The 14520-nt window shown below is 43.3% G+C and overlaps 1 protein-coding gene across 5 annotated transcripts in view; it reads right to left on the bottom strand.

Moving 5' to 3' along the window:
- The window catches only part of PAN3 (poly(A) specific ribonuclease subunit PAN3), a 119165-nt gene that overhangs the window by 78978 nt on the left and 25667 nt on the right, over positions 1-14520 (bottom strand). For 4 of the 5 annotated variants that reach the window (XR_004953283.1, XR_004953282.1, XM_036228394.1 and 1 more), the window contains exon 5: positions 2746-2907. The exons of the other annotated variant lie outside the window; for it this stretch is intronic. Coding sequence is in view for 2 of the 4 variants with exons in the window: in XM_036228394.1 (XP_036084287.1) it covers positions 2746-2907 (162 nt within the window). In the remaining 2 variants the exon portion in view is untranslated. The remainder of the gene's footprint in view (positions 1-2745; positions 2908-14520) is intronic. 5 annotated transcript variants of the gene reach the window in all.

Raw genomic sequence — 14520 nt, 5'->3', positions numbered from 1 at the left:
CCACCACGCCGACCTGCAGGCATGGGCACGGAGACCCGGGGCGCCACCGGCATTTCAAACAGCCGCGGAAAGACCGAATTTAGTCTTCACCAAGCTACAAACAACTAAGGGAAACGTTAGGTTTCTTTGATTCTCTAATCAGCACACTATGTATTTTTTAGAATGAAAGCATGAACCACTGTTTTACAAGTGTCACGTGTATGGTAGACAGGCGCTTTCATATCATGAGATTCCTGGTAGAAAATAAATTCGAAGATTATTAAGCACTAATAGGTTGAGAATCATGGGTTCTTAAAAGAAATCCATCACTGAAGAAAATAAATGCAGTTATGATTGAATCAAGCAGAAACCTTCAGAGACAGATTTTATTGTTGTTGTTTTAAGGTTTTCATTTGTTATTTGGTTTTCTTTTGTTTTTAGAAGTGGAAAAACTTCAAAAGACATTAGGTAAAGATTAAGAAATCAATGTAAAGAAATGTTCAAAGTTCCAAAAGAAAGTTAGTTAAACATCACTGAGAAAAAGATGAACCACGAGGAGAAAAGGCTGACCTTGCAAAGACTGCAGAGTTATGCCTAAGTCGCCGTCCACGTCTGGGAAGCTATGTCTGCATCCTCATCCTCAGAAAAGTCTCCCGACAGAAGTCTGGTTAACCAGTTAGACAAACCGATTAACAATCTAGAACAACTAGAGATGTGTGGACATTTTGAAGTCTGACAAAAATGCGTTCAAATTTCTGCTCTTCTAACTGCTGCTGAACTTTAACGTTACTTAGCGTCTCTGAAGACGCTTTTCCGTTGACAATGACATCTGTCCCATAAGCTATCAGGAGACTGAGAGAGACAACACACGTAAGGAGCTTAGCACAGAGCCTGGCACAAAGTGACCATTTAGGGAACATAGCTATAATTACTAAAATAAAATAGAAACATTTCTTTGATCTCGTGATTGAGAAAACTTAAGTTTTAAAGGAAAGGAAACGAATGAAATAGGAAAGATTAATGTATCCAGCTATACGATCCTTTAAATTTTTTATGTGAAAAATATACAGTATTAAGAAGCAAGCATCGTACTAAACCCCAATGGGGGGAAAAAAAATGTCCCGGCATGCTCTTTGTTCTGCATACACACCAGGTACCCGATTTAGGAATCCACGAGGATGGCAAGACGGGTGTTTCAACACTTCAACGCGTGACTGACAGTGTGAGGTACCATCGCCCCTCCAATGTCAAACCAGGCTACTGAGGCATTCCCTACGCCCTTAAAGGAAAGAACTACTTGAAGCATAAAACAATAACAGTATTTGAAATACGAGACTCAGATAACACCGATCTTTCTCACATGGAATGCAAATCTATTACTAGCTATTTTAATTAATTAAAGATTAATTCTAGCATACATTCTTATACTAATAATAATTCTTCTAATAATTGGTCAAGCTGCACTAAAAAGGCGTCTTTGGAAAATTGCCTAAGGAAGGGGGGCGGCCGTGGGGAGGCCAGGTGGCTCTATTTCTGCATTTATTATCAGCGTTTCACTGCGTAACCCACCAACGGTTCCAGTTACACCTGTATTTATTCTCATATAGTTGGGGTCCAATTTATTTTCAGACCTTCTTTTCAAAACTGAAAGATAATTCTAACAATCCACATCAAACCTGTCTCCTGATCTCAGACAAAAACTCAGTAAACCATATTGCTATTCGGCAATGACATATCCAAAACTCGACACTGAAATTTTAAGTATATGATTACGCACCCCCCACCCACACACCCCGGTTTTTCCTTATCTTTATATTTACTGCCAAAATTTCAGTTGGGGCAGATACCATGTTTTGCAGTATTCAGAATAACTTCTTTATTTCTATGCCTAAGGCAATACAAGTATTGCTATGGTATTAATATTGAACGGAACAAAAGATTGTGGAGCCCCTTTATAAAAAAAGGCTGGTGACAAAAATAAAACCAAGTTGTTAACTTTGTTTTATGGGTATGTGGGATTACAGACTTTTGGCTAGCAATATATTAAAAATACCAACTTACTCAGAACGTAAGGGAGGAAAGATATTCTACTTCTAGCTAAACTGAAATTTTGATTAACAGATCAATATCATACAATTACCAATTTTTTAAAATGAGATTATAACACAAACTGAAATTGAATGTAATTCAATTATTTTATGGGAACTTCAGAACCTTGTACAAAAGCTAGCCTTTGAGTTATAAAAATTCATTTTCATTACTCTGCAATAAGGCAGAGTCAGAGACTAAAATGCACCTGTAATAACTCTATGACAATGTACTATCGAAGATGGTTTTAGAGCGAACACTCAACAAGTCTGTTCACATACAATTTTTATTTCCCACCAAAAGGGTGCAAAAAGACACCATATGGAGCTTCCCGTTGTTGGATCCCAAATAAATAAAATCAATAAGTTTTATAATATGATTTTTGAATGTAGTAGCCTAAGTAACTGAGTATTAAAAATAACTGAACTGTTAACAGGATCCAAAAGGGAAAAACCAAATGTAATAAAAGAATAGGGAAAGGACAACCAGAGAAAGCTCAAAAAGTCACCCAACAAAATCAGTCAGGTTAAAGGGCCACTAACCTCACTGTGATTAAAAAAATACATACACCCCCTAAGCAGATCACCTAAGCCACCCGATCTCACAGCCACCCCCCACAGACACAGAAAGCAGCCAAGATATTCACTTTCAAAAAATGTCTAATAAAATTATTTTTACCTGTAAATTGTTTTCTGTGACTCTGTTCCACCAAACCATATTGATGGGTACTCCTGATTTACACCTGTCGGCAAGGCAGCCAATAGGGTTCTTTGCTTTTCGCGCCTTTGATCCCATCGGAACTAGCCTCTCCTCCAGCAGCCCCAGGCGGTACTTCCTTGGCTAGGAAAAAGAAGGAAAGAAACCAGGCCACTCCTAACATCCCCCACACTCGTCTACACTCACACGGCCAACACGGAGAAGGTCTCAGGAGCGGTGGAGGAGGAAACAAGTAAAATGTCTAAGAGCTTCCTCTGACGTCCTCATCACCACCCGCCATTGCCCACCCCCGCCCCCGACACACACCTCCAAAACGCCCCACCGTCCTAACGGACCGAGCGATGTTATATAAAGCAACAGATGTGTTAGAGAAATACATTATAGTCGGATTTGATAAGACTTTAATGAACAGAAATGAACTTATCAGCAAAGTAAACGCTTTGCATTACTCTGACACTTACCTATTCTCACTGCAATATGAAGAAATGGCTTCAAGGGCACAAAACACAGGGAAAAAATTCTACATATTTTTCTATATACATTAAAAAAAGCTATATATTTTTCTGTTCCCCATCTCACTACCTTATTTCCTTCTGAGAACTACCCCCATTTAAATTAAAAGGCTAATTCCTAAAAACTGGATTTAAAAAATATTTTTTAATTCTATGCACATCAGGCCAGGGTACACATCGTTCTGTCTGAAGTGAACACGAAACTTAAGGTGCTCCATGAAAAGAAATAATCTCAGATTAAAAATACATATATGTACAAAAATTCCACTGGCCTTATAAATCACAGTAATTTGAACAGTTTGATACTACGTAAATTATCCAATAAAAGTATGATCTCACTGGCTAATATCGTAATAAGGTTAATAAACAGTCTTAGTGGTTGGCAGGGCTTTGTCATACAGGAAAACTAATGACAGTTTCTACCATCTTACTTCTCTTAATGGCAGCAAATTGACGCTAAATCGCATCTTAAAGGGAATTTGCATACATTGTTTTCCCTTTGAGGACTACTCATACATTCTGGGAGGGCATCTAATTTAAGACTTGAAATAAGAAAACCTATGTCTACCCATTGCTCTGTCATTAGACTCGTGAAGCAAATAACTTTCTTCAAAAAAGGGTGCCATAGCAAGACAAATACAAAAAAGATATAAAAAATAATTGTTTCCAGTATAAAGACAACCAATTTGAAAAAAACATTTGATTTCTAAATTCCAAAATGACATTGTAAGTAATTCCTTTGGAAATTATTCTATGAGATTTAGATTCTCCACTCCACAAACGGACCTCTGCTACGTTGTCTTTAAGGAGGAAAAAAAAAAGATTAAAATCGCATAAGAACGGCAGCCAGACTGCCCACACACCCAATAATTATGCAGTGGACAGAGTTTCCTAGGGCTAAAATAGTTCCACCTCTGTGCAATCGTGGACCAGTTCAATTACCCTCTATGTCTACATCGTGAGCAACTTTTGTAGACGAGAATAAAAATATACCCTTTGGAACATTTTCTAGTGGCCTGGCTCACAACTGTAAGGACTATCCAGTAAAATTCATATAACCTTATCTAAATTTTCACTAATTTAAAAATTTATGTTTTAGAAAATATCTGGGCTAAAGATTATCCTATCAAAAAAGTTCCAACAAATCAAAAAATATTCATTTAAACAAACTCACAGCCTATCAGATAGGACTTATACAAGGACAATATTCTAGCCATTTATTTGAAAGCAAAAAAAAAGGTTGCTTTAAATGTTCTTCTGTTATTCAGATCCTTCACAAATATGGACTTGCTTTTGACCCTGTTACTATAATTAGTGCATTTTCTGATAGCAGTGGATTAAGAAACATACCAGAAAAGAGGTTTTACATGACTCCAATGCACCGTTCTCCCTCCCCAAGGGCTCTCGCTATGTTTTCTGTTTTTCCAAAGAGAAAGTCACCATTCCTCTCCCTCCACCCCATCCTCTGCCCCCACCGCAAGACCTGTAATCAGCCTAAGGCTTGTCCTTTAGGGTGAGAAGAGATGCCCAAGCACGTGCCATGACAGACGTGGATTTCCTAAACGTGTAGTCAAGAGATTAAGGTCTAATCCAAACGCAAACCTGGGTGACAATGAACAGTAAGACACAGGCACCCACAGCACGTGCCCTACCGCCACACGCAACAGGAGACAAAGCGGCATCGGAGGGGGCAGCGGCATCGAGCGCGGCGGGGAGGCGGGGGAAGTCCCGCCGCGCACAAAGCCAGGGACAGGAAAACCTCATCCGTAAACCCACTTCCAAATCACCTGAACCATTACTCACGCCTCGAAGAAGAAAAACGTATTCCCGACTAACCACCCGGGAGCCTACTTGGTATCAGGAGCTGTGCTAAGTACTCGGAACGCCGCGATGAAGAAAACGCGCAGCGTCCCTCGGACGGAGGATGCAGCCTAGCTGGAGCCACGGGAGTCGCCGCGATGGCATGCACGCAGGCGCCGTGAGGGGCCATGGGGCAGAGGCGAAGTGCGGAGCGGTGGTGGAGGAGGAGTCGCTGGCCCGACAGACAGACAGACAGACAGCGACGCTCGGGAACGCGCGTGCCCGGCACCAGGGAGACCCCGGGGACACGGCCGTGGGGGACGAGCGCGAGCGCACTGAGACACGCGGGCCGCTGTCTCCTGTGGCTGGCGCCGTGCCGCGGGCACCGGGCACGCCTGCTACTTAAGGATGAGAGTGGCGCTGGAGGCAGGTGGACAAAGGAGCGGGCTCGGGCGGTGAGCCAGGGGACAGCTTCTCTGGGCCGGCGACAGGCCCCGGGCGCTGTGCGGCGTCCAGCAGCCCTCGACCCGACCCGCCGGTGCCAGTATCTCCAGACGGATCTCCCGCGGCCCCACTGGGGAATCCCAGGTCCGGGCGAAGGACGGGCACAGAGCCGCGGTCCCGGGGGCGGGTCTGCAGGGCTAAGAGCAGCCCCCGGGGACCGACTGCCGGTGGCGCCTCACGGGAATGGAGACGTCGAAGGGAAGAGGAGCAAAAACGGGCCAAACGCACTTTCACAGGAAACGCCGACTCCTGAAGTTGTGCCTCAAAGCCGTCTGAGTTCTGCAGGGTCCCAACCCCTCCTCCAGAGGCGACAAAAGCCACCACCCTCTCCCTTGTCCCCTGGCCCTCGGCGTCCAGAAACCCCTTCCTAGGCCAGCCCTGGGAAGGCAATGGGCAAAGGCGGGTTCCCTCGCTGCCCCTGCCCGTCCCCACGCTGCCCGCCTGCGGTGACCACGACTAGGAATGAGAGCACTTAGGATGCCACTTCCCCCTGGCAAACAGCCAGCCCTGCTGCTCGGCGCGGTACATCCAAACGCCCAGCCTCCTTCTGCTCCTACGAGCAAACACCCAGTGCAGCCGGTGACTGGCGTGTCCCCGTTCCTCTCTCCCCCTCTTTCTCTAATACACGATTTTTACTGAGACTCGAGCCACAAGGGACTGACTTTTATCATTCTTCCCAAAATCTAAATAAACAACACAAGAGAGTAGCTGAAAATGGTTCTACACGTTTTATTGGGCATTTCAAAAAAACTTAGGCCTTGAACAAAAGTTTTCAAGGCTAAGAAAAGGTTTAACAACATCCCCCAGATCAGCGCCACTCCAACTGTAACAAACGCATGAAGCATCTGGGGGTCCTGTCAAAATAAACACTCGGACCCAGCAGGCCTGGGGTGAAGCCTGGGGTTCTGCGTTCCCCAAAAGCTCCCAGACTGCGGGCACTGCTGGGCTGGGGCCCACACTCTCAGTGGTGAAGTTCTAGAGAAGGTCGGAGAGAAGACCGGGGTAAGAATCGACGAGTGGTACGGAGAGAAACTGGGGTCACCCCCGAGACGGAAAGGAATAAGGGTTCTACAGTTCAGCAGCACAACTCCTGAAAGCTCGACCGAGATGCTCAGAGCCGAAGACCGTCCCTCACAGGCCCCAACGCTCGGGCCCTGCCCAAGTCCTTGCCCCAGCCCACGACAGCGCCTTCTGACGAGCGCGGCTAAGGGGTCCGCCCTCACCCCTGACAGCTGGGCAAGTCTCTCCGCCTAAGCTGATTCGGGGGCTGCTTCAGCTCTACACACTTTTTTTTTCATTCATTGACTCGACATTTCAGCATAAGGCTCTCTGCCCCGCCCAGAAAAACAATCAGCTCTATTCCCTGCCCCTAAAAAGTTCACAGTCTAGAAAAATCTATAAATACCACTGCTTGTATAGAAAATGTCGTTCAAGCTACCAAGCAACAGACCAACTTTCAACGCACAATTTTTTTGGTAGAACTGCAAAACGGCACCATCTCCACAACGCTACACATCACCGACCACACATGACCGTGTACCACAGTCTAATTATTAGAAGCAAACTGGAGAGGTCAAATTGTCATCCTGTGACAGAAAGTTTCCAAAGCCCTGAATTTTAAGACCCCCGTGTAAACATCAAAAACATCATAACTTTCACTCTCTGTGCTCTGAAACGATCACTGACAATTTAAAGTCACCATGAATACCGCTTTAATATAATTTGCATGTATTAATCAAAGCATCTTCACGTACTTGGAAAATAGCAGTACGCGTGTATGAAATGTTACCCCCCTCAGATGATGCTCAACGAACACATTAATTCATCATTTTTGCAGGGACAGCTCAGCAGCCTACCTCTGGCCACTGCCGAGGGTCCACGAGAAAACCTCTAGCCCAGACTTTATGATGTATTTTTTTGAAAATAAACCTGCATTTCTTTCACAGCCTCTCCTGGCTGACAATGGTCTTCCCTCGATTAATTAAATATCCAGATATTTTAGCATACTTGTAATGATGAGTACTAAATACAGGATTATAATTTCATTAACCATCAGTGGTTAATCTAAAGCCACCAAGAAAAAAACAGATCCCCAAACTGATTAAAACCATCTGAATTTTTTAAATCACATAAATTAACTAATTTTCACATAATCATCAACACTGGGAATTATCTCTACCTAATTTATTAGTTAATTAGATGTGTTGATACACCTGGATTGTAAAGGCTCCCTCCACCTTAATAAACTCTGAATGGCAAATCCAGACCTACAAATCATTCCCACTTGGACTCCAATGGATTTCTTCCACAGGCAAAAGACTTAAAACTCAAAACAACACAAGTCAACTTCAAAGGTTATGCTGCATTTTGTCCTCCCATTCATTAGTGTGGACTTTTCATGAAAATATACTAAATTCCTTACATTTTCATTGTTTAAATAAAGACGATAGTAGGATAGGATAGGTGAGTGGGTCTATAGAAAAGCAGGTCTACAGATAAACAGACTGGCTGCTAACGATTCATGCATGGACAGGCAAAAAGACCTTTCAATCTGTGACGTCAATACACAAATCACATACACAAATCACATAGGGGAGAGGGTGAAGAGAGGTTCTAAGTAAAAACTGATACAAATTACAGCAAATGTAGCAGAACAGAATATACATACACAAACGAACATACATTTTTAAGCTCAACTACGAGTCAAATCCTGGGGGAGGAGGAGTCCCCCAATATTATCTATGTAAATTTAAGAAAGCCTACAAAGTAGTCATTACTCCTGTTCTTAAAACTTCAATGTTACCATGGAGTTTTTCTGCCACCAAAAACGAGATCAGGTGGACTACCCTTGCAAGGCAAGGAAGGCCATGTTCCATTTCTAAAGAACTGGAGCACCAAACCGCAGCTTCTGTTAATCCTCTGCTTTAGAACGAAACCGGAACACAAGACGTGGAGGAAGAAAATACCACAGCAAAGTTATTTCCGCAATAAACTGTAATGATCTAAAAAGTTTTTATATGCATTTCAGGCCCTTATCAAAACCACCCATCGTGCTAAAATGTCTATTTAGTGAAACCCTGGTGCATTTACCACCAGGGCTTATTAGGAACAGGTTCCGCTCTGTCGCGTGCACCTGCGTGGACCCCTCACTTAAACCCAATCTCGATCTGAAGCAGAAATCTTCAGAAATGCTCTTTACTATAACAGAACTTAAACTGAGGTAGTGGTTAATCAAAATTCATCTCGTACACATTCAGAAACAGAAAAATGTTTTAAAATTGCAGAATCATTAGCGACAGAAAATTACAACTACCATCCGACGAGAGCAAGGCACTTTATACGCATTTAATGCATTCGAGTCTCATAAATCTGTGAGACGGGCACTGTCATCTCACCTGTGCTACAGGTGAGACCGGGAGGCTCGGCAGAGGCTGAAACAACTCGCAGCAACAGAAGGGCGGCTCCGAGCTCGCGCTCTGAGCCGCGGTATTCCGCATTCTCTAACATTCCTCAACCTGTTACAGTCTTAACGTTATCCTAGCTAATCCTAAAATGACCAAATACAAACGCCTAGCTGAATCGATCCCTCTCTGGACCTAATCGGCGTGGACGGGATAGACAAGAAGCAACAGCTACAGAGTCGTCATCCAAGGAAACAAGACGAGGCAGCCCCTCCTCCCCGTTCTCAAAATGCAAGGAGAACAAATCTTGGGAATTAAATAAAGTAGGGGAAATTACACAGTCCTGGTTAAATTCAGCTGAAAACTCTGGCTGGCATGTTTGTGGATGAAAATTCTCGTCTCATTTTTACAAAGTCGTTCCTGACCTCCACATTTCCTAGGAAAATTGGGATCAAGCACCACCCGTTACGTCAAGCTCTGAATATCAGCTGCCATGCTTTGTAAACACAATGACCAAAGCAGAGTGCGAAGTCAACCCGACCATCTCGGAATGACCCACTCACTAGTTCCTAAATCCAGGTGGTAAATGCACCAGGGTGTCACTAAACTATCATTATTAGGCAAGAACTAACTCAAAATCCCCAAAGCTGAAACTAGATAATGTCTATAGCCAACAACAATATATTTTACACATCTAAGGTACGCTGTTTCGGTTCACGTGTTTAAATACGGTAAAATGTCAATCACCAAACCACCATACAGACCTCAAGAAAAAGGCTACCAAACAAAAATCTCTCATTAGTTCTTTATCAATAGAACTAAATTCCCTTTCAATCCATCTGGAAGACCCTTTCTTGCCTGACAAAAGCAAGGGGTCACTGCACACAAAGGCCCAACTAAAACAAAGCACAGAATGCACATGGTTGAACTCCTAATTTGTTAGGACAAAATTTAATCTATTCTTTCCAAAGCACACCTTTATTTCAACATAATCCTACAAATTCAACGTGGAGTACTCTTCATTCAGCAGGAAAATAAAATTAACTCACTCAAAGTTAAGTCCTTTTCTATAGGAACTGGCATTTTTAAACAAGTTTCAATCTAATGTTACTTGCATAGCAGTTTAAGAAAAGAATAGGCTGAGTGGAGAGAAACAAATAGTAAGACTGTCATATTTAACTGGCCATTGAAATGCAAAGGAAGGAACATATCCATTTGCTAAGGGAAGCTGTTACTATAGATCATTAGCAATAAAATGACAGAGGAGTCAAATTACATGAAAACAGGGATGGTCCTTTCCATTTAAAATCCTTAACTCATCAGAAAGGGAATTACAATGTCATTTTAACCAAAATGACCTTAATATTTTTCTCTTTTCTCATGTAGTTAATGAAAGCCAATCAGACTAAGTACGCCACTCCGAAACTGACAGCATAAATTACTTGTGAAATTCAAGACCAAAAACGAAATGAGGAAAGGGATTAAAACATCTAAATCTCTAATATATGAAGAGCTGACGACGAATTAAAAAAGGACAGCCCAATAGAAAAAAGCAAAGGACAGGAAACAAACAACGATGGCCAACAAACAGAAAAGAGAAGTTCAGCAGCACCAGGAATCAAATCCAAACAATAAGTGGGTTTTTACCTATAAAATAACAGAGAGATGGCAATTTTCACATCTGTCTTCAAGGCTATAAAAAAACCAGCACCTATGAATAGGAATATAAATTTGTGCGGGATTTCTGAAATTACCTGTCAATTATCAAAAATTTACTTGTGTACACAGAAATTTAAACTGGGATTATCGCATAGTCGGAAAAAGCGATGGGTGTTTTATCTCCTCCACATATTACCTGCCAGCGGCCTCTCCCCACGGCCTCCTGGAAGCCTCGCTCACCTCACCCTCTCATATTACCCCAGAGAGATTTTTTTCTCTAAATTATAAATATATTATTCTAGGTAAATTATTTGATCTCTCGAAACTTCCATTTCCCAACCCATAAAATGGAGAAAAAAATAATAGTATCTCTCCAAGAATTCTTGGGGTGATTAAATGATATAATAAAATATAAAACATTTAATTTATAAAATAATTAAGTTTACTATATTTACCTAGAACAGAAACAGAAAATCATCGCCAACATAGATCAGAAACGAAGTTTCTGTCTGCTGCTACATCGTGAGAAAAGCCCGGATGGACTATGCATCAAATCTGAGGACAATGTATGAGAAACTAACAGCTATGTAGGGAGGAGGAGGAAAAAAGCAAAGTTGGCAGAGAAGTGACCTGAGCACCTCAAAGGAAAAAGACACCCTCAGAGCAGCTACAGAGCTGCTTCTCCGGGGACAATTCTAAGACGGCCTCAACCAGAATGAGGGGCAGCGGCTATTTATTTATTTAATGACAGCTGACAACTGCCCGACCAGGCTTAGGCAGAGGTTTAGCCAGCACCGCGTGCTAAGTCCTTCTGACAGCTCCGCGTCGTAGGCACTATTACCTCTCATTCTGCAAACGAAGAAACTGAAAGTCCGCCCGGGCTTGAGGACACCTGATGACCCGTGAAGAAACAGGCCCGCCGGGCCTTCAACTCCAGACCCTGAGCCCTTAACCAGGGCGCCACGCCACTGGGTCACTGCCATCCCCCGCTGACCGCTCTTGGAGAGAAACAAACACTCGCCAGGAGGCTCTGAGCGAGCTCTTCGCCTATACGAAGCTGGGCTCCGGCACCTTCCAGGAGGGATCCGGGTACGTCTCCCAAACTCAAACCGACCCGACACGCAGCTCAGGTCGGGAGGGAACATGTCGCCACCGCGTGGCACGTGGAGGTGCGCGGCGGCTGAGCGGAGAACCCCGCAGGGCGGGGTGAGGGCGCCGACTTGCGGTGCTGCACGAAAATCCCCCGAAAACACCGCCGCACGGCGCTCAGCGCTGCAAACGCACCGGAGCTGGGAATCTGAGGGACTCGGCCAGACCCGCGAAAATCCCTACGACGGCGGCTGTACAGGTCGCGTTTCAGACTGCAGTTTCCAGGTATTTTCCAGTATCGTCTCCATTTTCCCCTCATCTCTTCTTTTTCCTGAGCTCAGTACTTGGTTCAAAGCAAAACGAACCTAATCCGGAAGGATTAAGGATTTACATGCCAAATTGTCTACGCATCATCCTTCCGATTTCTCCAAATTCACTTTAGCTTTCTCCGTAAAAGAACTCCACCATAGTCTCCAGTTTCTTTGTTATGTATTTCATATTTTGTTCCTTAGAGTAGAAATAATGTAAGTCATCGTTTGAAGACATGAGAACAGAAATGCTACGAGAAAAATTTTAACAACCAAGTGAATCAGAAAACACCCACCACGTGCCATCGGTTAGTGCGTAATGCAGATGGCAGAGAGGGACGCGGGCTCCGAAGACAGACGGCCACGGGAAGCAGGTTCCACGCTGAGAGGAAGTGCTGCTAGTGAACTTCCGCCTCACGCAGAACCTTCCAGAACGGGGCCTCTACCCCCGAAATCTCAGCAGGTAAGCCAACCCCTGCTGACCCACTTCCCTTGTCCTAACAAAAGAGCTTTGAAATAAACAAAAGAAACAAACATGACACTTCAGAAATCTGTGTCTCCTAAGTCCAAAGAATGTAACGTGTTATTAAGATCTAAAAATTCTACAATAGTGAAAATCTGTTATCCCACTATTAGAAATAAAATGCCAATGCCCAGGTAAAGCTGCGCATTGCTTGAAATATCATCCTCAAGTACGACTAGAGCAAGAAATGTAAAAACAGGCGCCAAAGCCTTGTTTTGCTTTAACGGCGGCAGGAGGGAAATCTGGATAGGATAACGACCACATGACTAAAAAGAGCAAAAAGAGCCAAGACAGACATAAAAGCAGAAGCCGAGAATGCCAGACATACATTCTGAAACTCTGCCCAGAATCTGTCTCCAGCATCTGGGGCTGCCCTGCATAAAAACTCACAACTTAGCAAGAACACGTGGAGCGAGATGTCACAGTACCGACTCGCTTCGTTTACGAACATCTGTATTCTGACATCGAACTTCGTTAAAAAGTTCCTTTGCGCCCAAAGGATTTATTAGCAAAACCTTCACTGCAGATGTGATCGTATCTGTGAGTCACGGTGACTCTCCGGTCTTTTGCTGCCGTCCCGGTTCTCCGCCTCATCTATCTTGCCGTGAAGCTTTCCTCCTGTACTGGCCTCTAATACATTCGCTGATCTTCAACAAAACTCCACCTCCAGTGTGTCTGTGTGTGGGGGGGGGGGGGGGCGGGGGTAACTCTCCCCAGAGTATATAGCCATAATTCAATTTCTTCCAACACCACACTTGGCCAATATAATTACACAATTTTCAAGTAATGGTTACACTCCTATCTATAAAATATGTATCCCTAATGTGAAAAATAAAGGGAAAAAATCAGTGCTTCTCAACATGCATTGTGAAAGATGACTTCTTTTAAAACTTCCTACATGTCATGGTTCTATACTCTTGCAAAATAAAAACTGCTAGAAAAATGGTCATGGATTTGGATGCTGCTGTATTATCAAACTGTTACAGATGTTTCTAGCCATTTGCTTTCAGTGTTTTAACTTCTGTTTCCCTACAGATGGGTGACAGACAACTCACAGACTAGCACTGGTCCCGATGCACAGCGGTGCCCCAAGGTATGTATTCTCCGTATGCAATTCTTCAGGAAGTTTTTTGCATTTTTAACGATAAATCAGCCCAGAAAAATGGCAATTAACCTCTTTGTAGTTTTTTATATCCCACATTTTACTTCAACAAGTCCCTATAGATACACGGCCCCCAGCCAGAGTTTCTTAGCTTAACTATGATGGAAAGAAGAAAATGTAAAAATTGACTGATGATCCTAACTCTCCACTTGCGATCAAGTTTGAGTATCTTTGCTTCTCCACATTCCTCACCTTCAAAAACCCCACTCAAAACGCCTTCTCTCCATAAACTCTTCTGGACCTAGAAAATTCTCTGCTCTTCAGCAATCATCAGATATTTAAATTGGTACTAATTAATATGCTGCTGTGTAAATGTTCTCTAGCAGGTTCATGTATTGCCTCTTCAACAGAATTTGAGGAAAGCAGCGGGAAAAAGTCCATTCTTCTTAAATTCTCCACACAGCGCAAGTAAGGCTACCTACAGTAAAAACACATGGCTGATCTGGTCCCGATAATTCACACGCCCACAGCAAAAAACACCATCGCTGGCCCCGGGATGGGCCCACCTGAGACCTGCAGAAAATGATTTCCCTCTCTAGCTCTGAAATGGAAGTCTGGCCTAACTACCTGTTCTCCGATATCATTATGCGATAAAAGGTCACCCAGTAATCGTGACGGCCTGCTTAGATCAACATGGAATTATAATTAAATGTTTATAAATGTGAGTTAACTTCCACTAAAATCACATCATTAAATAGATATTATGAATTACTACAAAATAAAAACAGACAAAGTCTCCACGTGCCTTCAGTTCACAATGCGTAGCATGCAATATTCT

Source organism: Rousettus aegyptiacus, unplaced genomic scaffold (assembly GCF_014176215.1).
Source record: "Rousettus aegyptiacus isolate mRouAeg1 unplaced genomic scaffold, mRouAeg1.p scaffold_m13_p_11, whole genome shotgun sequence".
Taxonomy (NCBI): Eukaryota; Metazoa; Chordata; class Mammalia; order Chiroptera; family Pteropodidae; genus Rousettus; species Rousettus aegyptiacus.
This window is presented reverse-complemented; position numbering and strand designations above follow the sequence as displayed.